Source organism: Oncorhynchus clarkii, chromosome 23, assembly GCF_045791955.1.
Source record: "Oncorhynchus clarkii lewisi isolate Uvic-CL-2024 chromosome 23, UVic_Ocla_1.0, whole genome shotgun sequence".
NCBI classification, from domain to species: domain Eukaryota; kingdom Metazoa; phylum Chordata; class Actinopteri; order Salmoniformes; family Salmonidae; genus Oncorhynchus; species Oncorhynchus clarkii.
In genome coordinates this window covers 15,925,566-15,951,512 of record NC_092169.1, presented here as the reverse complement: position 1 = coordinate 15,951,512, position 25,947 = coordinate 15,925,566, and the positions used below count along the sequence as shown (strand labels likewise).

The 25,947-nt window shown below is 42.7% G+C and overlaps 1 protein-coding gene across 1 annotated transcript in view; it reads right to left on the bottom strand.

Annotated features, from left to right (window-relative positions):
* Nucleotides 1–256: 256 nt before the first annotated feature.
* LOC139381884 (wings apart-like protein homolog) overlaps nt 257–25,947 on the bottom strand; it is a 32,694-nt gene continuing 7,003 nt past the window's right edge. Inside the window, exons 3-20 of the mRNA XM_071125719.1 lie at nt 24,298–25,027; nt 23,663–23,961; nt 23,337–23,458; nt 18,037–18,132; nt 12,397–12,561; nt 11,144–11,280; nt 10,845–10,956; nt 10,375–10,608; nt 10,166–10,277; nt 3,842–3,939; nt 3,602–3,678; nt 3,182–3,354; nt 2,820–2,935; nt 2,230–2,484; nt 1,898–2,108; nt 1,714–1,802; nt 666–761; nt 257–546 (exon numbers count right to left, since the gene is read on the bottom strand). Of these exons, the coding sequence (XP_070981820.1) occupies nt 481–546; nt 666–761; nt 1,714–1,802; nt 1,898–2,108; nt 2,230–2,484; nt 2,820–2,935; nt 3,182–3,354; nt 3,602–3,678; nt 3,842–3,939; nt 10,166–10,277; nt 10,375–10,608; nt 10,845–10,956; nt 11,144–11,280; nt 12,397–12,561; nt 18,037–18,132; nt 23,337–23,458; nt 23,663–23,961; nt 24,298–25,027 (3,188 nt within the window). The 3' untranslated portion in view covers nt 257–480. The remainder of the gene's footprint in view (nt 547–665; nt 762–1,713; nt 1,803–1,897; nt 2,109–2,229; nt 2,485–2,819; nt 2,936–3,181; nt 3,355–3,601; nt 3,679–3,841; nt 3,940–10,165; nt 10,278–10,374; nt 10,609–10,844; nt 10,957–11,143; nt 11,281–12,396; nt 12,562–18,036; nt 18,133–23,336; nt 23,459–23,662; nt 23,962–24,297; nt 25,028–25,947) is intronic.

Below are 25,947 nucleotides of genomic sequence, written 5' to 3'. Positions count from 1 at the left end.
CCCTTTTCTACAACCGTCAGAGGCAAACATGTAAATGGCTACACTGATCTTTTGCATTCAACCCTTCCACACAACTTAACAGACATTGTTGACACGTGTCCATGAGTGCTATTTTCAAGCTAATCAATGATTACATCCTTGATTCAATATATATATATATATATATATATAAAAAATACAAAAACTCACTCCACATGCCAGCAGTCTCAAGCTGTCCTCTGCAACTAGGAATCTTACCAGTAGTTGGATGGTGTGAAGATTTAAAACAGCATTGATTCAAATCAATGGTACATGTTTACGTGGCTTTGGTTCAGAAAGTGCTGAGTTTGTGTGTCTTGCTCTTCAGAATGAGGACGCAGGTTGAAGCGTTGCCGGGGAACACTGTTGACCTCTGGTGGATTCTCTGTACAGCCCCTCCTGCTGGGGTTGCCAGATCTAGCAGGACCCGTTATGTGCAGGCAGAGTGCAAAGAAGGATTAGCTAACAGTGCTCCAGGTAGTCTATGACACGAGAGATGGATTTATGCCCTGTGGTTCCAAATGCACACTGTTGAAAAAGAGAGGGTGGAAAGCAAGTTAGCTTGTATTGTGTTTGTGTGTCTGGTATATATTGTTTTACGTCATGTGAGACGCTAGGCCATTATCAAAAAGACATTTCCCACTTACAGTGAGGTTCATGAAATTCAAGAACTTCTTCAGCATTTCCGTCATGATGGAGAAATCTCCCTTGGGTAGGTTCCCCCGCACATTAATCACATTAACCTGAGGAGAGATGAGCAAATACACATCAAGTGGCAATCTGCAACATTTTCCTCTCGCTGAAAATATATGTGCAACCAGCTACAAAACCTGAGCAATAACAAGTTTGGTTTTTGAGTCCGGAGAGCTCTTGGTCAACTCTGCACCGATGTAGGTGGACCAGAATATCAGTGTCACAATGAGATGTTTAGGGGAGTAGGATACTAGCTTTTCCCACAGATTTCAATTTAGCAATAGGCTACAACGAGACACTTAAGCTTCAAACTAGTTTTTTTTCTTAAATTTCAAAAACAGGTTGTTTTAATGTGAATGTATTGTTTCATTATGTTCTGTTTAATAGCTAACTATTAACACAAGTGAATTCTGATACAGCATTATGCATCAGTGATCAGGTTCACTTTTATTTTGTAATGTTTCCTTCTAAAGTCCCACTCCTCTTGTACTTGTTCATTGGACAGGACAGAGGTAAAGAGGAAAGAGAGAGTTGCTGAAATAAGTGGTCCGGATCCGAACACATGCTGCAGCGGTATATGGAAGCAGCGTCTTAGACCACGATCATGTCCTCTTTAATTCACCATGAACAAAGTACCGCACTGCAGCTGCCTTACCTTTTCACTTATTTGTTAATATGTATACTTTATTTATTTTGTAACTAATATTGTAATAGCCTTTCGCTACACCCGCAATAACATCTGCTAAACACGTGGACGTATGTGACCAATACATTTGATTTGACAAGCTTCAACTTCACGCACAAGTGTGAAGCACACTAAGAGATCTGTGATCAAGACAGAAGAATGGCACTGGTTTGCAGAAGCCTATACTTCAATCAAGCAAGCTCAGAAATCAAGCCCTTAATTGATTCATGTGTGTGGGTGCTGAGATGGAACAAAAGCCTGCACCCCCAATGGCAGGATCGAGGAACAGGGTTATAGCTAATTTGCCAGAAGCTTACCTGACTGCCCTGACACAGACAGCCCAGGAGCAGAGCTGTGTAGGAGGCCACGATGCTGTCCTCCATGTGCTTCCCAGCATGCTGTAGAGCTACAACACCACAGAGCGAGAACAACACTCAACATGGAGCAATGATAGCATTGAAAATTGCTGTTGCAAAAATAGGATTTTACACACATCTTTACCTTTGTTGAGGTCCAGCTCTTCCTCTTCCTCCTCTTTCTTTGTGTCCTTCTCCTTGTCATTTTCACTGTTCGTTTCCGTGGCGACCCACTGGATCTCACCCGACGTCTCCTGCCACTCCCCGCTCTGGTCCTGGGGTTTTGGCGCCTCACTGATGAGGTCATCAGTCTGCGCCTCGGCCAATATGGCCGCTCGCTCCCGCTCCAGGAAGAACTGTGGACAGAGGAAAAGACAGACACAAAATCACAAGAGTAACTCAATTTCCTGTGTTATTTGGCCTCATTTCTCTGTAAGTTATTCTGAAGTCGTGATGTAGTTATAACAAAACTCTTACCTGCACCAGAGCAGCCAGGGCACCCGAGGAAGAGTCCTTGGTCTTCTCCTCAGCACCCTCTGAAGGGGCAGCTGTAGGTGGCTCTGCCCCGTTCTCGATCTCTGTAGAGGCTGGGACTGGTTCAGGGGTCTGGGTCTCATCTCCTCCTGCCTCTCCCTGGCTGCATTCAGGGCTGGTTGTGTTGAACTCCATGTCCACCAGACTGTGGCGGTTCTTTGCACTGTACTCCACCAGGTTAATCAGCAGCCCCAAGCCCTGTACCAGCACACACACCGGACGAGAGATGCTGTTAAAAAAAGCACTCAAGGACATACACTTCAATAAGATCCATAACAAAACATTGTGAGTACAAACAACCCTGAAATTACTACATTGAAGCTTCGGTTTTAATAACTACTTAGTCATTCATTAAGATTAGAGGACTTACAAAATATTTTGGCATTCAAGCTATTGTCAGCGTTCAAGGTCTCCTCAACCTGTGGGCACTTCAAATAAAGTGGGTACAAAGGACCCACATTTTTCAGAGATCGTACAGGTAATTGGATTTGTGTAATCATTTACATAAAGGCCTCTCACACACACACGCTCACCAGGACTCGGATGTCAAAGCGTTGTTCCTGAGGTATGTAGCGTGGGACCCGTAGAACGCAGTTGAGTGCTGTGATGATGAGCTGGTCCTGCTCTCCAGTCTTAGTGCTTCCCCACTCTAAAAACCACAGTACAGTCCATAGTTACCACACTCCCTCCACCCTGCAGTAGTCAGCTGTGGCCTGAGACCAGTACTACAGCCCGAAAACACCAAGGTGGTGTGTGTTATGGGGACTCTAAGCACAGCTGTGATGAGGTCCGTGGGACAACGGAGAGCAGAGAGCACAAGGCACTAGCTAGGGACCGCAATGCGCTAGCTACAGTGTTGCCGAATGTAGAAGTCGTGCTGATGCAGTGATATTACCATTGTCGTGGGTGAGGTTGAGCTGAACCCCTATGACAGCCCTCATGCAGTCCTCCACGGCCTTGCCCACGTTGCTAAAGCTGGAGTGGGGCAGCGCCGTGCCTGACGAACACAAAGAGCTGTTCACCTCCCGGCTGTAGCGCTGGATCATGTCCACACAGTACCGCAAACCTCTGAGTGAGAGAGAGAAATGAGATTAGATCATACAAATTAAATGGGACTTCCTTGGCCACCTAAGGGTGTCAAAGCCTCTGAGTCCCAGAAAAACTGAGGGCACAGGGATTTAACACAGGGTCCTTTACAGGGACTGGTCTCTATACTAGTATACTAGAGGTGGGGACTGGGCAGAGCGAGAAGAGGTGGAGTGAAAGATCAGGGCTCAGTCACCAAAAGATGAGCATGTGTTCCAGTCGCTCTCACCTGGCAGAGGACATTATGAGCTGAGAGTCCTTGTAGGCGATCAGGTAGCCCTGGTTCTCTGGGTTCTGGACAGTCACCTGCAATGGAAGGACAGGAAGACATTGAAATGCCTTTTAAAATGGTCAAATAAAAAGTGGTTAGATGAGGCTGAGAGTGCAGTTCATTTACTTTCCCATTTTGCACTCAATGAATGGATTTAAAACATCTGAGCCTACTAACACTCCTTGATGTTGTACTTACACTCTCTAGTACTCTTAGACACCTCTCTGCCCCCCATAGCGACGACACCAGCTTCTCCTTGTCATCCTCTTGGCTCAGGTTCTGGACACATTCTTTTACTGCAGGAGACACACACAATTAATGAATGACTGAATGAATGAACATACATACAGTTGAAGTCGGAAGTTTACATACACTTAGGTTTGAGTCATTATTAATGGAGTCAGATTATTTCACTTATAATTCACTGCATCACAATTCCGGTGGGTCAGAAGTTGACTGTGCCTTTAAACAGCTTGGAAAATTCCAGAAAATAATGTAATGGCTTTAGAAGCTTCTGATAGGCTAATTGACATAATTTGAGTCAATTGGAAGTGTACCTGTGGATGTATTTCAAGGCCTAACTTCAAACTCAGTGTCTATGCTTGACATCATCGGAAAATCAAATTAAATCAGCCAAGACCTCAGAAAATAAATGTAGACCTTCACAAGTCTGGTTCATCCTTGGGAGAAATTTCCAAACGCCCGAAGATACCACGTTCATCTGTACAAACAATAGTATGCAAGTATAAACACCATGGCACCACACAGCCGTCATACCGCTCAGGAAGGAGACGCGGTCTGTCTCCTGGAGATAATAACGTAATTTGGTGCGAAAAGTGCAAATCAATCCCAGAACAACAGCAAAGGACCTTGTGAAGATGTTGGAGGAAATGGGTACAAAAGTACCTATATCCACAGTAAATCAAGTCCTACATTGACATAACCTGAAAGGCTGCTCAGCAAGGAAGAAGCCACTGTTCCAAAACGGCCATAAAAATGCCAGACTACGGTTTGCAATTGCACATTTGGAGAAATGTCCTCTGGTCTGATGAAACAAAAATAGAACTGCTTGGCCAAATGACCATCGTTGTGTTTGGGGGAAAAAGGGAGAGCCTTGCAAGCCGAAGAACACCATCCAATCATGAAGCATGATGTAAAATTCTGACCCATTTGGAATGTGATGAAAGTAATAAAAGCCTAAATAAATCACTCATTACTATTATTCTGATATTTCACATTAAAATAAAGTGGTTTTTACTAGGATCAAATGTCAGAAATTGTGAAACTGAATTGATATGTATTCGGCTAAGGTGTATGTAAACTTCCGACTTCAAATCAAATGTTATTTGTCACATACACATGGTTAGCAGATGTTAATGCGAGTGTAGCGAAATGCTTGTGCTTCTAGTTCCGACAATGCAGTAATAACCAACAAGTAATCTAGCTAACAATTCCAAAACTACTACCTTATAGACACAAGTGTAAGGGGATAAAGAATATGTACATAAAGATATATGAATGAGTGATGGTACAGAGCGGCATAGGCAAGATACAGTAGATGGTATTGAGTGCAGTATATACATATGAGATGAGTATGTAAACAAAGTGGCATAGTTAAAGTGGCTAGTGATACATGTATTACATAAAGATGCAGTAGATGATAGAGTACAGTATATACGTATACATATGAGATGAATAATGTAGGGTATGTAAACATTATATTAAGTAGCATTGTTTAAAGTGGCTAGTGATATATTTTACATCAATTCCCATATTAAAGTGGCTGGAGTTGAGTCAGTGTGTTGGCAGCAGCCACTCAATGTTAGTGGTGGCTGTTTAACAGTCTGATGGCCTTGAGATAGAAGCAGTTTTCCAGTCTCTCGGTCCCAGCTTTGATGCACCTGTACTGACCTCGCCTTCTGGATGATAGCGGGGTGAACAGGCAGTGGCTCGGGTGGTTGTTGTCCTTGATGATCTTTATGGCCTTCCTGTGACTTCGGGTGTTGTAGGTGTCCTGGAGGGCAGGTAGTTTGCCCCTGGTGATGCGTTGTGCAGACCTCACTACCCTCTGGAGAGCCTTACGGTTGTGGGCGGAGCAGTTGCCGTACCAGGCGGTGATACAGCCCGACAGGATGCTCTCGATTGTGCATCTGTAGAAGTTTGTGAGTGCTTTTGGTGACAAGCCGAATTTCTTCAGCCTCCTGAGGTTGAAGAGGCGCTGCTGCGCCTTCTTCACAATGCTGTCTGTGTGGGTGGACCAATTCAGTTTGTCTGTGATGTGTACGCCGAGGAACTTAAAACTTACTACCCTCTCCACTACTGTTCCATCGATGTGGATAGGGGGGTGTTCCCTCTGCTGTTTCCTGAAGTCCACAATCATCTCCTTAGTTTTGTTGACGTTGAGTGTGAGGTTATTTTCCTGACACCACACTCCGAGGGCCCTCACCTCCTCCCTGTAGGCCGTCTCGTCGTTGTTGGTAATCAAGCCTACCACTGTTGTGTCGTCCGCAAACTTGATGATTGAGTTGGAGGCGTGCGTGAACAGGGAGTACAGGAGAGGGCTCAGAACGCACCCTTGTGGGGCCCCAGTGTTGAGGATCAGCGGGGTGGAGATGTTGTTGCCTACCCTCACCACCTGGGGGCGGCCCGTCAGGAAGTCCAGTACCCAGTTGCACAGGGCGGGGTCGAGACCCAGGGTCTCGAGCTTGATGACGAGCTTGGAGGGCACTATGGTGTTAAATGCCGAGCTGTAGTCGATGAACAACATTCTCATTCTCCTCTTGTCCAGATGGGTTAGGGCAGTGTGCAGTGTGGTTGAGATTGCATCGTCTGTGGACCTATTTGGGCGGTAAGCAAATTGGAGTGGGTCTAGGGTGTCAGGTAGGGTGGAGGTGATATGGTCCTTGACTAGTCTCTCAAAGCACTTCATGATGACGGAAGTGAGTGCTACGGGGTGGTAGTCGTTTAGCTCAGTTACCTTAGCTTTCTTGGGAACAGGAACAATGGTGGCCCTCTTGAAACATGTGGGAACAACAGACTGGGATAGGGATTGATTGAATATGTCCGTAAACACACCAGCCAGCTGGTCTGCGCATGCTCTGAGGGCGCGGCTGGGGATGCCGTCTGGGCCTGCAGCCTTGCGAGGGTTGACACGTTTAAATGTTTTCCTCACGTTGGCTGCAGTAAAGGAGAGTCCGCATGTTTTAGTTGCGGGCCGTGTCAGTGGCACTGCATTGTCCTCAAAGCGGGCCAAAAAGTGATTTAGTCTGCCTGGGAGCAAGACATCCTGGTCTGTGACGGGGCTGGTTTTCTTTTTGTAATTCGTGATTGACTGTAGACCCTGCCACATACCTCTTGTGTCTGAGCCGTTGAATTGAGATTCTACTTTGTCTCTATACTGACGCTTAGCTTGTTTGATTGCCTTGCGGAGGGAATAGTTACACTGTTTGTATTCGGTCATGTTTCCGGTCACCTTGCTCTGATTAAAAGCAGTGGTTCGCGCTTTCAGTTTCACGTGAATGCTGCCATCAATCCACGGTTTCTGGTTTGGGAATGTTTTAATCGTTGCTATGGGAACGACATCTTCAACACACGTTCTAATGAACTCGCTCACCGAATCAGCGTATTCGTCAATGTTGTTGTCTGACGCAATACGAAACATATCCCAGTCCACGTGATGGAAGCAGTCTTGGAGTGTGGAATCAGACTGGTCGGACCAGCGTTGAACAGAACTCAGCGCGGGAGCTTCTTGTTTTAGTTTCTGTCTGTAGGCAGCGATCAACAAAATGGAGTCGTGGTCAGCTTTTCCGAAAGGAGAGCGGGGCAGGGCCTTATATGCGTAGCGGAAGTTATAATAGCAATGATCCAAGGTTTTTCCAGCCCTGGTTGCGCAATCGATATGCTAATACAATTTAGGGAGTCTTGTTTTCAGATTAGCCTTGTTAAAATCCCCAGCTACAATGAATGCAGCCTCCGGATATATGGATTCCAGTTTGCAAAGAGTCAAATAAAGTTCGTTCAGAGCCATCGATGTGTCTGCTTGGGGGGGAATATATACGGCTGTGATTATAATCGAAGAGAATTCCCTTGGTAGATAATGCGGTCGACATTTATTGTGAGGAATTCTAAATCAGGTGAACAGAAGGACTTGAGTTCCTGTATGTTGTTGTGGCCACACCACGTCACGTTAACCATGAAGCATACCCCCCCTGCCCCTCTTCTTACCAGAAAGATGTTTGTTTCTGTCGGCGCGATGCGTGGAGAAACCAGCTGGCTGCACCGACTCCGATAGCGTCTCTCCAGTGAGCCATGTTTCCGTGAAGCAAAGAACGTTACAGTCTCTGATGTCCCTCTGGAATGCTACCCTTGCTCGGATTTCATCAACCTTGTTGTCAAGAGACTGGACATTGGCGAGAAGAATGCTAGGGAGTGGTGCACGATGTGCCCGTCTCTGGAGTCTGACTTCAACTGTATGTATGTCAGAATAATAGTAGAGAGAGTGATTTATTTCAGCTTTCATTTCTTTAAACACATTCCCAGTGGGTCAGAAGTTTATATTCACTCAATTAGTATTTGGTAGCATTGCCTTTAAATTGTTTAACTTGGGTAAAATCTTTCAAGTAGCCTTCCACAAAAAGTTAGGTGAATTATGGCCCATCCCTCCTGACAGATCTGGTGTAACTGAGTCAGGTTAGTAGGCCTCCTTGCTCGCACATGTTTTTCCAGTTAAGCCCACACATTCTCTATAGGATTGAGGTAAGGGCTTTGTGATGGCCACTCCAATACCTTGACTTTGTTGTCCTTAAGCCAACTTGCCACAACTTTGGAAGTATGCTTGGGGTCATTGTCCATTTGGAAGACCCATTTGCGACCAAGCTTTACCTTCCTGACTGATGTCTTGAGATGTTGCTTCAATATATCCACATCATTTTCATTCCCCATGATGCCATCTATTTTGTGAAGTGCACCAGTCCCTCCTGCAGCAAAGCACCCCCACAACATGATGCTGCCACCCCCATGCTTCACAGTTGGGATGGTGTTCTTTGGCTTGCAAGCCTCCCCGTTTTCCCCCAAAACATAACAATGGTCATTTGGCCAAGCAGTTCTATTTTTGTTTCGTCAGACCAGAGGACATTTCTACAAAAAGTACAAACTTGTTTTACAGTGGATTTAGATACTTTTGTACCCGTTTCCTCCAGCATCTTCACAAGGTTCTTTGCTGTTGTTCTGGGATTGATTTGCACTTTTCACACCAAAGTACGTTCATCTCCAGGAGACAGAACGCGTCTCCTTCCTGAGCAGTATGACAGCTAAGTGGTCCCATGGTGTTTATACTTGCATACTATTGTTTGTACAGACGAACGTGGTACCTTCAGGCACTTGGAAATTGATCCCACGGATGAACCAGACAACTGGAGGTGATAAAAAAAAATCTTGGCTGATTTCTTTTGATTTTCCCATGATGTCAAGCAAAGAGGCGCAGAGTTGGAAGGTAGGCCTTGAAATACATCCACAGGTACACCTCTAATTGACTCAAATGATGTCAATTAGCCTATCAGAAGCTTCTAAAGCCATGACATAATTTTCTGTAATTTTCCAAACTGTTTAAAGGCACAGTCAACTTAATGTATGTAAACTTCTGACCCACTGGAATTGTCTGTAAACAATTGTTGGAAAAATTACTTTTGTCATGTACAAAGTAGATGTCCTAACTGACTTCCCAACTCTATAGTTTGTTAACAAGACATTTGCGGAGTGGTTGAAAAACAAGTTTTAATGACTCCAACCTAAGTGTATGTAAACTTCCGACTTCAACTGTACATATACACACACCTACTCCTACAAGGATTTTTCTTTAGTTTTACTATTTTCTACATTGTAGAATAATAGTGAAGACATCAAAACTATGAAATAACACATATGGAATCATGTAGTAGACAAAAAAAGTGTTATACAAATCAAAATATATTTGAGATTCTTCAAATAGCCACCCTTTGCCACTCTTGGCATTCTCTCAAACAGCTTCACCTGGAATGCTTTTCCAACAGTCTTGAAGGAGTTCCCACATATGCTGAGCACTTCTTGGCTGCTTTTTAAAATTATAAACTTGGATTAGCTAACACAACATGCCATTGGCACCATCACAGGCATGATGGTTGCTGATAATGGGCCTCTGTACGCCTATGTAGATATTTCATACATTTATAAAAGTAATCTACCGTTTCCAGCTACAATAGTCATTTACAACATTAACAATGTATACATTGTATTTCTGATCAATTTTATGTTATTTTAATGGACAAAAAAAAAATGATTTTCTTTCAAAACAAGGACATTTCTAAGTGACCCTAAACTTTTGAACGGTAGTGTATATGCCAATGAATATAGCCTAACAAAGTGAGTTGAACTTGATAAGATGCAACTGTCAAATAAAGGAACTAGGACAACTAAAAAAAAGTATGCTTCTGGCGCAGAAAGCTGCTCCGACAGTTCAACAGAACATGCACGCACACAAACACCCACCTTTGTCTACAATGTGGTCCAAGCCTCCCAGTAAGCGCAGCTCCTCTTTGAACCAGTCGCCGGCTCTCTTTGAGGTCAGCGACAACAGGGTCTCCATGGCCAAGTGACACGACTGCAAAACAAACAAAATAAAGTGCTGTAGAACTCCAACCCACAATCATCATCAATATAAATATTAAACAATCATTATTCTGATTGTCCCTGCATACCGTGATGTTCTCCAGGTCCAGGTGCTTGTTGTGGACCGTCTCACACAACTTGCGAATCTTCTCCTTGACCTTGGTTATCTCCTTGGCAGTCAGCTGGTCCTGGTGGTGGCCCGAGTGATCATGCTCCAGCTCCAACAGTCTGATCATCAACTCCAGACTGGCCCGGTCCAGGTCCATGTTCAACCGGTCTCTGCTTAGGATGTACATTAGAGAGGCCGTACACAGGGCAAGGTTCTGGAGACGAGTGAAGGGAGAGCGGGTAGGGGCAACAATGAATTCAGAAGCAACTGGTGGCAGGGGAAGTCCTTGAATCTTTCCCTTATATATTCAAATAGCGAACTTTTAAGTATCTACAAGACAAATAGTAGGTCATGCTGCCACCACAAATAAGCAGAGTGAGGTTAATTGTAACCCTACTGAAGCCCTTTATTTTGGGTCAATTGTGGTTGTAGATTAGAACAGATTCCTACCGGATGCTGCGGGGCATCATTCAACATCTTGAAGACCTGAGCCACCTTCCCTCTGGCCCGTAGGTGCATCCGGAAACTGGGCATTGCACACCTTGCAGCTAGACTGATTATACTACACAGAGAGCAAGAGAGGGGGAGGTTGTTTAAAGAAGTTCAGAGGAGAAGAGTACATAGAAGATTAAGTGGACAAGTATACATAATATTAAATCTGCTCATGTCTTCTAGACTTGTATTGAACGGATGTTAAATCAGGTAAGATCCTTCCCCGAGGTGGACAATTTTGAGTGGATTTGTCTTACCTAAGGCACCGTGTGTTGAGTGGCTGGCTGCTCTTCAGGCCAGTCTCCAGGTACTCAAAGTCGTCAGTAAACTCCTGGTTCTCACCAAACTCTACCACATCGTTGAAGTGCTTCACATTATGCACAACCGTGTACAGCTGCAAGGGGGAGCAATAATGACATGATGAGTGACATTTACACAAGCAAATGGTACCGAGCATAGAGCAACAATAACCGCCTATTTATTTCTTTCGGTCGGCAACGCCCCCCTCATGCCTTCTGCCACGTCCAACCACCTAAGACTCGTTTTGATCCAGAAAAAATATATATATTTAAAATAGAAGGAATATTATCAAATGCAAGTTACAAAATGTTTCTCTGTGTATTCATGTGTGTCCAGAGAAGGAAAGAAAAGTCACCCAGCATGCAAAGCAGCTCCACTCCATCAGTTCTATTAGCTGACTGGGATAATACCCCCTCATCAAGAACACCGCTGGGAGTGGAAGTGTCTGATCAGCTGTGTGTGTTTGCTTGCTAGAGATTAGACCATGTCTGTGTTTACTGGCTAGTGATTGGACCTAGGCACGCGATTGTGTGTGTGGCCAAGGAACTGCCCAACGAGATAGCTTAGCTTCAGTCCCAATTGGCAAGGGGGATGTGCAGCTAACCGTCTGGTCAAGAACCAGAAGGCAGTATCTGCTAGCTATAGCTAGGCCTTAAAGGGGGGCTGAACTTCCCGATTCGGCTTGGTTATTAAGAAATGCAGCCGCTTGATGAATACTTAGGTGATGCCAGCTGTGATCAGGATTGAAATAAACCCAACCCAAGGAAAACTGTTACAGTACCCTTCATTTCGTGACATAACATTTTTTTCCTATTATCTCGCAAATCTTTGTTTAGGACGAGATTGACTTCATGACCAAAGTTATCCTATTTACACTTTGTCGTACACTCATAACGATGCCACATAGGCCATTTTTTAAACGAGAAGTTTCTTTGTAGGGGCAGTGGTGCTTTAATAAAACAAGATGCTCCTCAGGCCATGACCAGCCCATGCTGTGTTTTAAATGAACAAAGACAAGCTTTACACTGCGCTCCAAATGGACATTAACAGGCTAAACTGTGTCTGAAATGAATAATGAGACTAATAAATCTCTAACAGCATGCAAACAAGTTGTGAAAATAGCAGATGAGTGTTTGGGGGATGTTTACAGTGAAAAGATAATGTTGACTGCCTTGAGGGCGTGAAGTATCCCCCAGCATGGCTGGCTCACCTCCTTGTGTTCTTTTCTGCATTTGAGGGCCGTGACGATGTCCTGGTAAGGCTGAGTGGGGATGGTCACAGATTTGATGACTTTGGGCGGTGGGGGAGGAGCTTTGAACAGACCGTCATCCTTGTGGGAGTTGGTGTCCTTGCTGCTTCCGCTCAATACGCTGGCCTGGAGAGTCAAAAAGCAGAAAACATTTGAAAAAGTTAAAAAGCCAAACAACTTTCATTCCAGTTGCCATTATCTGAATTGTTTTCAGGTCTTGACTAAACAGAATATGGTTAATATTGATTTAGATTTCCTCCTCTGAAATTCAATTTAGGTGAGGCTGCTATTGGGTTAATGTAGGGCTGCACGATTATTCCAATTTTAATAAACATTGCGATATTGACATGTGCAATATCCATATCGCAAGAGGCTGTGATATTTTGAAGGGAGTGGCTCCTAATCCGTGAACAGATTTTAGACACATGAGCATGCAAATTCTCGCAGTATCTCGTGGGAATTTGGGACTTCAAAATGAGATGCAAGGTTCTAATAAGTGCCATTGTGTAGAAATAGCAAAGAAAATACTGTTTGATGAGCTAAGTTAGCTAGCAAGTTTTACCAGTTATCAAAGAGGTTCTAGCTAGCTTTGCATGCATGGCAGGACCAGCGTTGTCGAAGAAGTTAGACCATCTCTGGTGTCATGTCAACATTACAACTAGAGGTCGACCAATTATGATTTTTCAACGCTGATACCGATACCGATACCGATTATTGGAGGACCAAAAAAGCCGATAACTATTAATTGGCCGATTTTTATTTATTTATTTGTAATAATGACAATTACAACAATACTGAATGAACACTTATTTTAACTTCATATAATACATCAATAAAATCAATTTAGCCTCAAGTAGATAATGAAACGTTCAATTTGGTTTAAATAATACAAAAACAAAGTGTTAGAGAAGAAAGTAAAAGTGCAATATGTGCTATGTAAGAAAGCTAACGTTTCAGTTCCTTGCTCAGAACATGAGAACATATGAAAGCTGGTGGTTCCTATTAACATGAGTCTTCAATATTCCCAGGTAAGAAGTTTTAGGTTGTAGTTATTATAGGAATTATAGGACTATTTCCCTCAAAACCATTTGTATTTCATTAACCTTTGACTATTGGATGTTCTTATATGCACTTTAGTACTGCCAGTGTAACAGTATAGCTTCCGTCCCTCCCCTCGCTCCTCAGTGGGCTCGAACCAGCAACACAACGACAACAGTCACCATCGAAGCAGCGTTACCCATGTAGAGCAAGGGGAACAACTACTAGAAGGCTCAGAGCGAGTGATGTTTGAAACGCTATTAGCGCGTGCTAACTAGCTAGCCATTTCACTTCGGTTACACCAGCCTCATCTCGGGAGTTGATAGGCTTGAAGTCACAAACAGCGCAATGCTTGTTGCACAACGAAGAGCTGCTGGCAAAACGCACGAAAGTGCTGCTTGACTGAATGTTTACGCGCCTGCTTCTGCCTACCACCGCTCAGTCAGATACTTGTATGCTCAATCAGATTATATGCAACGCAGGACACGTTACATAATATCTAGTAAGATCATCAACCATGTGTAGTTAACTAGTGATTATGATTGATTGTTTTTTATAAGATAAGTTTAATGCTAGCAAGCAACTTACCTTGGCTTACTGCATTCGCGTAACAGGCAGTCTCCTTGTGGAGTGCAACGAGAGAGAGGCAGGTCGTTATTGCGTTGGACTAGTTAACTAAGGCTGCAAGATTGAATCCCCCGAGCTGACAAGGTGAAAATCGGTCGTTCTGCCCCTAAACGAGGCAGTTAACCCACCGTTCCTAGGCCGTCATTGAAAAAAAGAATGTGTTCTTAACTGACTTGCCTAGTTAAATAAAAGGTATAAAAAATAAATATATATATTTTTTTTACATATATATATATATATATATTTTTAAATCGGCAAATCGGCGTCCAAAAATACAGATTTCCGATTGTTATGAAAACTTTGGCCCGAATTAAGTCGACCTCTAATTACAACCAGGACGGACTGTCCAATGGGAAGCTAAAACGCCGGCACAGACACAGCTCTCATGCAATGCAAAGACCTTTTATTATCTGTAGTTAATAATAGTCAGTACACTTAAATTCACATAGCCATGAGCTAGCATGTCGTAAACTGTAAAGTAGCTAGCTAGATGTCATCTCCATTAGCTATACATCTAGCCATCACATAAAAAAATGCATACAACAATATGTCTCAATACACAGCATTTTTTGTCCACAATCTCTCAGACATTTGGCTCGTAGTGGACAGTTTTCAGGGGCCTACCAGAACACAACAAACAGTAAACAGCGTGGGTAGATAAAAATGGTTAGGGAGAAATCAACCATACGACCACTACAAAGTGTCATCGTATACCCACAGATCAAATTGATTTTAACAGTATTGATAAGAGTCCACTAGTTTACTGCACTGGTGTAACATGTCACTATTGCATATGACTTGTAAATATTAACATATCTGGGAAATCTATGAATCTGTTAGACAGAGACAGACATTCTCTGTAAACTGATTTGCATTTCTGGGGTGAGGTGGGGCTAACATAAGAAATGGCAATCCAGTAGATATTGAAATAGAACATACTTTGTGAAATCAAATGTCTTCTTACACGAAGATGGGAGAATGCAACCCATCTTACATAAAACCAGTCATTAAAAAAATTATCTGAAGTAACTGCTAAAATTAAGAAGATACCCCAAAATAGATTGAATGGGCATGTCATTTACACAGTACTGATGAAAAATCTAGAACATTGACCTAAATATGGGTATACGAGAACAACTAGTGGTCACCGGGTTTTTCATCCTTGGTCACTAGCCATCATAAATGTGTATCCCCTCTTCACAAACTTGATGTTGGATGGGTCCCCTTTCCTATGCCCCAAAAAAACCAACTAGAGATTTTATGCACTAGCATGCAATGAGATATAGTTGAAGCGGGTATTTACTTTGCAACATGTTTGTCATTGACAAACAAAATATAATTGTATGAGCTAATTGTATGAGCTATCTGTGTACTGCCGTTTTTGTACCCCTCTACTAACTAGCTAGATGGGGAGGTCCAGTTCCAGAGGCTGTCCGTTCTGCATGCCTTCTTGATTTCGATACAATGTGTCGTCATACGTTTGTGCATGCACACTGGTAGCCTAACTGTCATAGCCATCTTTCTAACCAACTTAGCTCATCAACAAGTATTTTCTTTGCTATTTCTGCACGATGGCACTTATTAAAGCCTTGAATCTCATATGGACCTCACTGTCACCACTGGCCATCTAGCTAGCCACGTAGCCAGCAGGGTTGCATCAGTTTCCATTGGAGTAGAGCTTGCTAGACTGGCTAGCTAACCGAGCTGATGATCATGTAGAAGCCTATGATGACTAGCTAGCTAATGTCTATCTATATACCATAGTCATGGATTTGCAAAATCAAGAAAATGGTACTGAACACATGTCAAAATCAAGTTTCTTGCTTAGTGACATTGTGAATATCATATTTTTGGCATTTAACTACCGGTATGTATCTAATCCGATTTGGGCATGAGGAAATGAGTCCATTTCCAAATTCCCACTAGATACTGCAATAATTTGCACACTTGGATACATTTTACAATTTGATATATCACATGCCTTACTATTATTTTCCTGCATAAGAAAAAAAAAATGGATTATGCCTCTACTGCCATTCATTCCAATTAGACTGGTTGGGATTTATCCCTGAACTTTTAAGGTTTATGACATAGTCCCTCTAGTAATTTAATAGACCACATCAGAATATTTTTTAACAAAGCCGTTCTGGTAGTTTCGGGTTCCGCGTGTCAAAGCATAGGAAATCATATGCAGACCACCGCCGGACTAGCTAGATTATCTAATGCATAATGAATCTAGTCAGTTTTCTAGCATTTATATACAATCATCAACACTACTCTTGTTATCAAGTGTCCATTTTTCTGGAGGTCAGCCAGATAGCTTGTTTGCTTCGTTCATGGAGGAAATGCTAGCTAGCTACATTGCGGCTGACCTGTATGCTAGCCAGGGACATGTATTTATATGCATACATTTTATAAATAATAAATAAACAAACACATAGCCAGCCAGCTAGCTCTAATTACAATGTTGGATAGCTAAAATCGGTTCCATCTATCTCACCATATTTTAACTTACCCAATCTTCAGCCACTGGCACTTTGCAGCATCCATTACTCAAAAACAGTAACGTTAGCTAGTTAATGTTAGCTAGCCCATCTGTAGCCCTCAACTACCTAGCTAGTTAGCTAGCTAGCCGAGTTCCAGTTATTGTCGTTATTTTTCAGCCATCTTGTTGGAACACCGACTGACCTCAAGCTGCCTGCCAGTGGGTGCAGTAGCTAGCTAGTCCTGCCTTGCCATTGCATTGGCTATCTTGCCAGCACGCATGGATGAATGCAGATGTTAGTCATGTAAAGTTAGCAAGCAAAGACAACCCTCGTTTTCAATTAATAAGATGGCTTGGTAGCTACATCAGCACACAAATATATCCTTACCCAGTGTCGATGATGGTTCCATAGCCTGCCATTCGCTGAGCTGGGGCTACGAGGTTATCCTAGCCTACATGTTGACCTATAATCATTGCAATTTGACTGTTTTGCTCTGCTAGCCATCTAGCTACCAGGTTTGGACTAGTTGCCTGCTTAATTGCTAGTAACTGAATGTTATACATAGCCTCTGTTTAAAATATTATTATTTCTTGACTGTAATATCCATCTATGAATGAGTGAACAGGAAGGCTACCATTGTTCGTTGTTTATTGAAAACAAACCGGTTTTGGCCTTAGTCAACTAATGTGAGGCTGTGTGTCCCGAGTGGCACAGTGGTCTAAGGCACTGCATTTCAGCGCTTGAGGCGTCACAACAGACCCTGGTTCGATGTGATTGGAGTTCCATAGGGCGGTGCACAATTGACCCTGCGTCGTCTGGGTTAGGGTTTGGCCGAGGTAGTCAGTCATTGTAAAATAAGAATTTGTTCTTAACTGACTTGCCTAGTTAAATAAAGGTTCAATAAATAACTATCTGCTTGATCATTTCAAGATTACACCATGAAATAGCACTGTGACATTGCAATAACATAATCCATTGTCAAGTCGGTTTTGCCGGCTCCTTACCTACGTGATTACTGATTTGTAAATACAGAGCACAACCATACAGAGAATCATGCACAGAATGCAACTTTCTCCACGCGGAACTACATCCGTTGTGAGACATTGTGATCTCTCATATAGGATCTCTATGGTTACAACCTTCTCCTCCATTAGTTTTTTTATTTGTTGTAATGCCAAAACAAAAACAGCATTCCAAGTGCACACTTGTCCAACCACACAATTTGAATGACCATTCTATTTCAGCTTACTCAAGCTGTTTTGATCTAAAATTGCAAGTAAAAATGTAATTACCTTCCAATATCGTGCAGCCCTAGGTCAATGCATTATTCTTGGACAACACATTGTTAGTCAACACATGGTTATCTTCGTGCTAGAGATAGCAAATTCAATAGAGAGAGGGAGAGAGAGAGAATGTGTGTGCCTTGCTAGTGTCCTAGAGTAGTACTCACCGGAGCAGTGTGCGCGCGGGCCAGGGGTGGCATGGGCATCTCTTCAGGCTCGGGCTGGTTCCAGTGGCGAGCATTGTACACAGCTTTAGCAGGGGACTGCACACAACAAAAACAACCACAGATCCAGGGTAAGTACAGTAGCAGTAGGAATGATGACAGAGGTTTCAGTAGCAGTGGATATAATTCAACATGAAGGCCTAAAACCAAAGACATACTTGACCTGTGTCCTCAGTTTTGGGAACAGTGAGCAAGACACACATCTGACGTGTTGTTATTATTAGCATCATAATCACCATACGAGCGGAATGGTGGAGACTGCTGAACGCAACTTCATAACGTCTACACTTATGACCCTGCATGGCTCGTTTCATCAACAAGTTGCTTTCAGAATCAGACTCCAGGTCAAAAATGGTCAACTAGACCTAGGACACTTCTTTAAACATTTACCAGAAACTAGACGACTTCCAAAATAAATACATACATCCCCTACATTTCCACTCTGAGACATTTATGTTCATCCTATCTTATCATTCTAGCCTATCCAGGTCTGAGGAAGCTCACTTCGTCATTATCAAAACATTAGATCTGATAGAGTGGTGAATGGTGATGGAAGGAATACAAAAATCAGAGATAATTTAGACATAAAAGTATCTTAATTTCCTAGGTAGACCTTTCAGTATGTTCTAACATTGCATTCTAATGAAAAACCATACATTTTTTGAAGTAGTCCAGAGCATGTCCTGAATAGGAAATGGCCTATATTGAGAGGATGTTATGATTATATAACCCATAAACCATGCTTCTATCCAACAATGTGAGTTAAGCACATGTCAGAAACTCATGACAGGCCTGAAGGAAACAGCAAATATCTGTAAACTTCCCAAATGTCGACAAAACAAAACACACTACACAGGGGTGGATAATATTTAGTCTGTTAAATAGATAATGTGACAAATAACATTGAAAATGCTTTTTTGCGCAATTGTTGGTAAAATAACATAGGGTCGGGACAATACCAGTATTGCGATACTAATATCGTGGCAAGGAAACAAAACATGAAGCAGATTTAACTTTTTGGGAAAACAGCCCTAATGTTTGAAACAAACATCTGTTGTCATTCAGATTCACATTTATTTATTTATTTTCCAAGCTATAGCACAATATTTTGCATACAGCAGGTTTTTAAAGAACCAAATAGTTTGGTGAGCTTCATTTTTCCATGGTAAAAATATTGCGATACTGGTATCGACCCGGCCCTAGAACAACCCTAATGTCGAAGTAAACTACAGTCACACAATGCTATGTTGTGTGGTCCACTATGACATGGAAAAGCATGCACAGTTTATTATTTAGGCTACATATGAAATAAATGGATGTTGAACTTAACAGGATGGTGAAAGTGCACAGCAATGAACTTGGTGCTCATTTCCCAGAAATATAATTATGTATAAAAGTCTTAATTTGTATAATGGTGACATGATTATCGGTGCTTGTCTGCCAAATAAAATTATTGCTCTCTGATCCATAGTCTCATCATGTACAGTTGAAGTCGGAAGTTCACAGACACTTTAGCCAAATACATTTAAACTCAGTTTTTTACAATTCCTGACATTTAATCATTGTAAACATTCCCTGTCTTAGGTCAGTTAGGATCACCGCTTTATTTTAAGAATAAGAAATGTCAGAATAATAGTTGAGAGTAGAGGTTGACCGATTATGATTTTAAAGCCGATACCGATTATTGGAGGACCAAAAAAAAGCGGATACCGATTAATCGGACGATTTTTTAAAATTTGTAATAATGACAATTACAACAATACTGAATGAACACTTACTTTAACTTAAAATAATACACCAATAAAATCAATTTAGCCTCAAATAAATAATGAAACATGTTCAATTTGGTTAAAAAAATGCAAAAACAAAGTGTTGGAGAAGAAAGTAAAAGTGCAATATGTACAATGTAAGAAAGCTAACGTTTCAGTACCTTGCTCAGAACATGAGAACATATGAAAGCTGGTGGTTCCTTTTAACATGAGTCTTCAATATTCCCAGGTAAGAAGTTTTAGGTTGTAGTTATTATAGGAATTATAGGACTATTTCTATACCATTTGTATTTCATTAACCTTTGACTATTGGATGTTCTTATAGGCACTTTAGTATTGCCAGTGTAACAGTAAAGCTTCCGTCCCTCTCCTCGCTCCTACCTGGGCTCGAACCAGGAACACATCGACAACAGCCACCCTCGAAGCAGCGTTACCCCTCGCACCACAAAAGCCGTAGCCCTTGCAGGGCAAGGGGAACAACTACTCCAAGTCGCGGAGCGAGTGACTTTTGAAACGCTATTAGCGCACACCCCGCTAATTAGCTAGCAATTTCACATCGGTTACACGAGCGTAATCTCGGGAGTTGAGAGGCTTAAAGTCATAAACAGCTGCTGGCAAACGCACAAAAGTGCTGTTTGAATGAATGCTTACGAGCCTGTTGGTGCCTACCATCGCTCAGTCAGACTGCTCTATCAAATCATAGACTTAGTTATAACATGATAGCACACAGAAATACGAGCAATAGGTCATTAATATGGTTGAATCCGGAAACTATCATCTCGAAAACAAGACGTTTATTCTTTCAGTGAAATACGGAACCGTTCCGTATTTTATCTAACGGGTGGCATCCTTAAGTCTAAAATATTCCTGTTTCATTGCACAACCTTCAATGTTATGTCATAATTATGTAAAATTCTGGCAAATTAGGCAGCCCAAACTGTTGCATATACACTGACTCTGCGTGAAATGAACGCAAGAGAAGTGACAATTTCACCTGGTTAATTTAAGGTACACATTGGAGCAACCATACGCACCGCATCGATTATATGCAACGCAGGACACGCTAGATAAACTAGTAATATCATCAACCATGTGTAGTTAACTAGTGATTATGATTGATTGTTTTTTATAAGATAAGTTTAATGCTAGCCAGCAACTTACCATGGCTTACTGCATTCGCGTAACAGGCAGTCTCCTCGTGGAGTGCAATGAGAGGCAGGTGGTTAGAGCTTTGGCCTAGTTAACTGTAAGATTGCAAGATTGAATCCCCCGAGCTGACAAGGTAAAAATCTGTCGTTCTGCCCCTGAACGAGGCAATTAACCCACCTTTCCTAGGCCGTCATTGAAAATAAGAATGTGTTAACTGACTTGCCTGGTTAAATAAAGATTCAATAAAAAGGTGTAAAAAAATTTAATTAAAAAAAATTTAAAATCCGCCAAATCGGTGTCCAAAAATACAGATTTAGATTGTTATGAAAACTTGAAATCTGCCCTAATTAATCGGTCGACCTTTCGTAGAGAGAATGATTTATTTAATATTTTACTTATTTCATCACATTCCCAGTGGGTCAGAAGTTTACATACACTCAATTAGTATTTGGTAGCCTTCCATGAGCTTCCCACAATAAATTGGGTGAATTTTGGCCCATTCCTCCTGACATAGCTGGTGTAACTGAGTCAGGTTTGTAGGCCTCCTTGCTCGCACAAGCCTTTTCAGGTCTGCCCACAAATTTTCTATGGGATTGAGGTAAGGGCTTTGTGATGGCCACTCCAATACCATGACTTTGTTGTCCTTAGGCCGTTTTGCCACAACTTTGTATGCTTGGGGTCATTGTCCATTTGCAAGACCCACCAAGCTTTACCTTCCTGACTGATGTCTTGAGATGTTGCTTCAATATATCCACATCATTTTCCTTCCTCATGAAGCCATCTATTTTGTGAAGTGCACCAGTCCCTCCTGCAGCAAAGTACCCCCACAACATGATACTGCCACCCCCATGCTTCACGGTTGGGATGGTGTTCTTCGGCTTGCAAGCCTACCCCATATTCCTCCAAACATAACGATGGTCAATATGGCCAAGCAGTTCTATTTTTGTTTCATCAGATAAGAGGACATTTCTCCAAAAAGTACAATCTTTGTCCCCATATGCAGATGCAAACCGTAGTCTGGGTTTTTGATGGAGGTTAGGGAGCAGTGGCTTCTTCCTTGCTGAGCGGCCTTTCAGGTTAGGTCGATATAGGACTTGTTTTACTGTGGATATAGATACTTTTGTACCTGTTTCCTCCAGCATCTTCACAAGGTCCTTTGATGTTGTTCTGGGATTGATTTGCACCTTTCACACCAAAGTTCGTTCATCTCCAGGAGACAGAACGCGTCTCCTTCCTGAGCGGTATGACGGCTACGTGGTCCCATGGTGTTTATACTTGCATACTATTGTTTTTACAGATGAACGTGGTACCTTCAAAAATTGCTCCCAAGGATGATGAACCAGACTTCTGGAGGGCTTGGCTGATTTCTTTTGATTTTCCTATGATGTCAAGCAAAGAGGCACTGAGTTTGAAGGTAGGCCTTGACATCATTTTCTGGAATTTTCCAAACTGTTTAAAGGCACAGTCAACTTAGTGTATGTAAACTTCTGACCCACTGTTATTGTGATACAGTGAATTCTAACTGAAATAATCTGTCTGTAAACAATTGTTGGAAAAATTACTTGTGTCATGCAGAAAGTAGATGTCCTAACCGACTTGCCAAAACTATAGTTTGTTAACAAGAAATTTGTGGAGTGGTTGAAAAACGAGTTTTAATGACTCCATCCTAAGTGTATGTAAACTTCCGACTTCAACTGTAGCCCATCTCTACACTGCATCTGCAAGCTGTTGGCTAGAGCGCACTGCCAAGACCAGAGTGGACACATTTACTGTGTTTGTGTGTGCCAAAACCATTGTTCCTGAAAAACTCAGCTACTGTGGGGAGTGCAGTTAATACTTATTATTGGAATTAAAACAAATCTAGTGGTCCTCTTTCAAGGCTTAAAAATCACTAGTTTTGATGGTCAATCTAGACATGTGTGCTATGACAATAGTGTGACTTTGCGCTTGATTTGGTCAAATGCTTGAGTTGAGGCGAGAGGTTCTTGTGATGTTTCTGAAGATGCATGTAATTAGGCCTATCCCATTCATCTGCTTTGCAAAAAAAAAAAGAAGTGTTCTATATCCAGAGACGCAAAGCAGAAGGAATCAATAACAATATCACAGCACAGAAATCCCTTTATTGGGAACGTTCTCCCACTGCTCACCCGCGACTGCTTGAAACATTATTGAACATGTACTCACTCCCCTTAGTGACAGCAATTCTATCTGGGTTACCTCATGAGCACCGCTACAAATACACTGTGAATCAAACTCCTCTTTCCATACACACACTCCATCTCACACACACATAAAAAAAAAAATCTGACTTCATAGATCCCTCACCTTTTTGGGCCCACTGAAGATCTTCCTGCCAGCCTCCATGGATTTGTCCCCCTGTTTTCCTGAGCGACCCTTCTGCCCTTCAGACCCACCAGGGATCGAGTCATCAGAAAACTCCAGAATATCTGAGAGGGGGACAAGAAGGTGGAATCAACATGATGGAAATACATGTACAATAGAAATCCTGTTACATGTTGAAGGAAAACTGACTAAGTAACGCATCCTATTTAGACTGTATATGACATAGCTTATCAAATCACCTGTGTTTTTCATAGAGCTAAACTCTTTATTGCCTTTAGACAAACACAAACATCAACAGTATATGTCACCTGTACTGCTGCTGCCCTGGCTGTCCTGAGAGTCGCTGGGCTGGGGGCTGTCCACAATAGCTGCCATTGCAGCTGCTGCAGCCTTCTTGGCCTTCCTCTTCTCTTTGGCCTGGGAGCCCTCCTCTTCATCACTGTCGCTCTCGCTGAGGTCGTCAAAGCCAAAGTACTTGATCTTGTAGCTGCTGCTTCCGCCGGCCGCGTGGTCCGCTCCCTCCTCCCCCTCCTGGTCACCTTTATCCTCGAAGCCAAAGAACTCCAGCTTGGTCTCCTTCTTGGTCTTACTCTGGGTGGTTCGGGACCTGACGGTTACAAGAGGAGAATCGATTAATTTCAAATCAGCAGCTGACATTAAAAACACGAAAACAATAGTCAAAGGTTAATTGTCTTCTTAAACAGAACAGGTGCTTAAATCGAGAAAACAGATTCATCTAGGTTTAGGTATAGTGGAAACATTTGGTAAACCACATATGAGGGTGAGCTGAGTGTGTATAAGAAGGGACGTTATGCGCTTACCTGTAAATATACAGTTGTACAATATTAAGCAGTATCAAGCATGTCATGAAGGACCAGTGGGAGGCAACTACGGCAAGAGTCTTGAGTGTACGGTCTGGGCCACAGCCAGTGGAGTCGTTTACCTGGTGGGTTTGGCTGGAGGTATGTCTGCCTTCTTCCTCAGCCGTCCCGCCTCCCCCAGGTCAGCAGGGGGTGCGCTGGTGATGAGCTCGTCCATACTGCGCTCTATAGAGTCCTGGATGGTGACGTTACACACCGACAGGCAGGATGGGTGCAGCACCGTATAGTCCCGTACCCGACCCCTGCCAGCAGGTTTAGTCGCCGGTTTGGCCACTGTTGTGATAGCATTAGTGCAACCCCTGGCAGTGGACACACTTTTGGGAATCAGTGCAGCCGGACTGCTGGTGGCTACGGGCAGTTTGCTGTCGCTAGTAGCAGAAGCATCTAGAACATCGGAGACCTTGTTTGGCTTGGGCCGGATGTATTTCCTAGTATTGGACAGCCTGAGGAGGAACGGGGAGGGAGGGATGTTGTCAACAACCGGCTCGGCCAGAGACTCGTGTTCAGCACTTTTCATCCCACCTGAGGAGAGCCCATCCTTGGAAGATGAGGACTGGGAGTCCCCACTAAACCCTGGTGCCTCAGCTGAGTCTTTTTCCTGGAGATGATCCATGCTAGGGGAGGAGGTAGAAAACTCCTGGGTTCCTATTAGGCTCCATTCCACATAGGGGTCCTTGGGCACAGTCTTTGAAACAGAGGACTGAGCAATAGGCTTCTGGTTACTCTCTGATTTATTTCTGAACAAGGACTGTCTACTCTTTTCTGCACCCTCATTGGACAATGTTTGCTTGCCTGTGAGCACAAGAGAGACAAAAAGAGCATGTTAACAAAAAGGAAGCATTATAAGACAAGCATTATATTGTAAATTACTGTTTCAGATTTTGTTCAACACGGTTGTTTGGTTTGTGTCATTTCTAATCAGTAATCTAATTCTAAATGAAAGGGGTACAGGCCTATTGAGACGATGGCGTTGCAGTAAAGCCCGATTTATCTTTAGTGAGCCGTCAGGGACAGATAGAGACGAGATAAGCTGACACAGAAGCTGGCAGCAGAGACTAAAAGCCCACAGGGGAGCCCATCACTTTATCTTCTCCAGAAACATCTACACACCACAGCTATCATCCCCATTATCACAGACACACAGTTTTCCTTCCATAATATATATATATTTTTTAATCGCAATAAATAAAGTGAAATACAAGAGACAGGCAGGTGTTCTTTAGCTACTGTATACACACACACACACACACACACACACACACACACACAATGATTCTACAAGCACCAGTGGAAACAAAACCAGGTTTCCATCCAACCTTTTAATTCAAGTATAGTACATGTCGGATAATTATGTTGTTTTCTTCACAACAGGCCTGATGGAAACACCAAATTTGTCAGTAAACTGATCATCGCTAGACTTCCATGTTCAGGTATTACCATACAAGTCAAAACTAACTCGGCCACTCAGGAACGTTCATTGTCTTCTTGGTGAGCAACTCTAGTATAGATTTGGCCTTGTTTTAGAAGGTTATTGTCCTTCTGAAAGGTGAATTAATCTCCCAGTGTCTGGTGGAAAACAGGCTAAACCCAAGATTTCCTCTAGTATTTTGCCTGTGCTTAGCTCCTTATGTTTCTTTTTTATCCTGAAAAATTCCCCAGTCCTTAATGATTATAAGCATATCCATAACATGATGCAGCCACCACTACGCTTG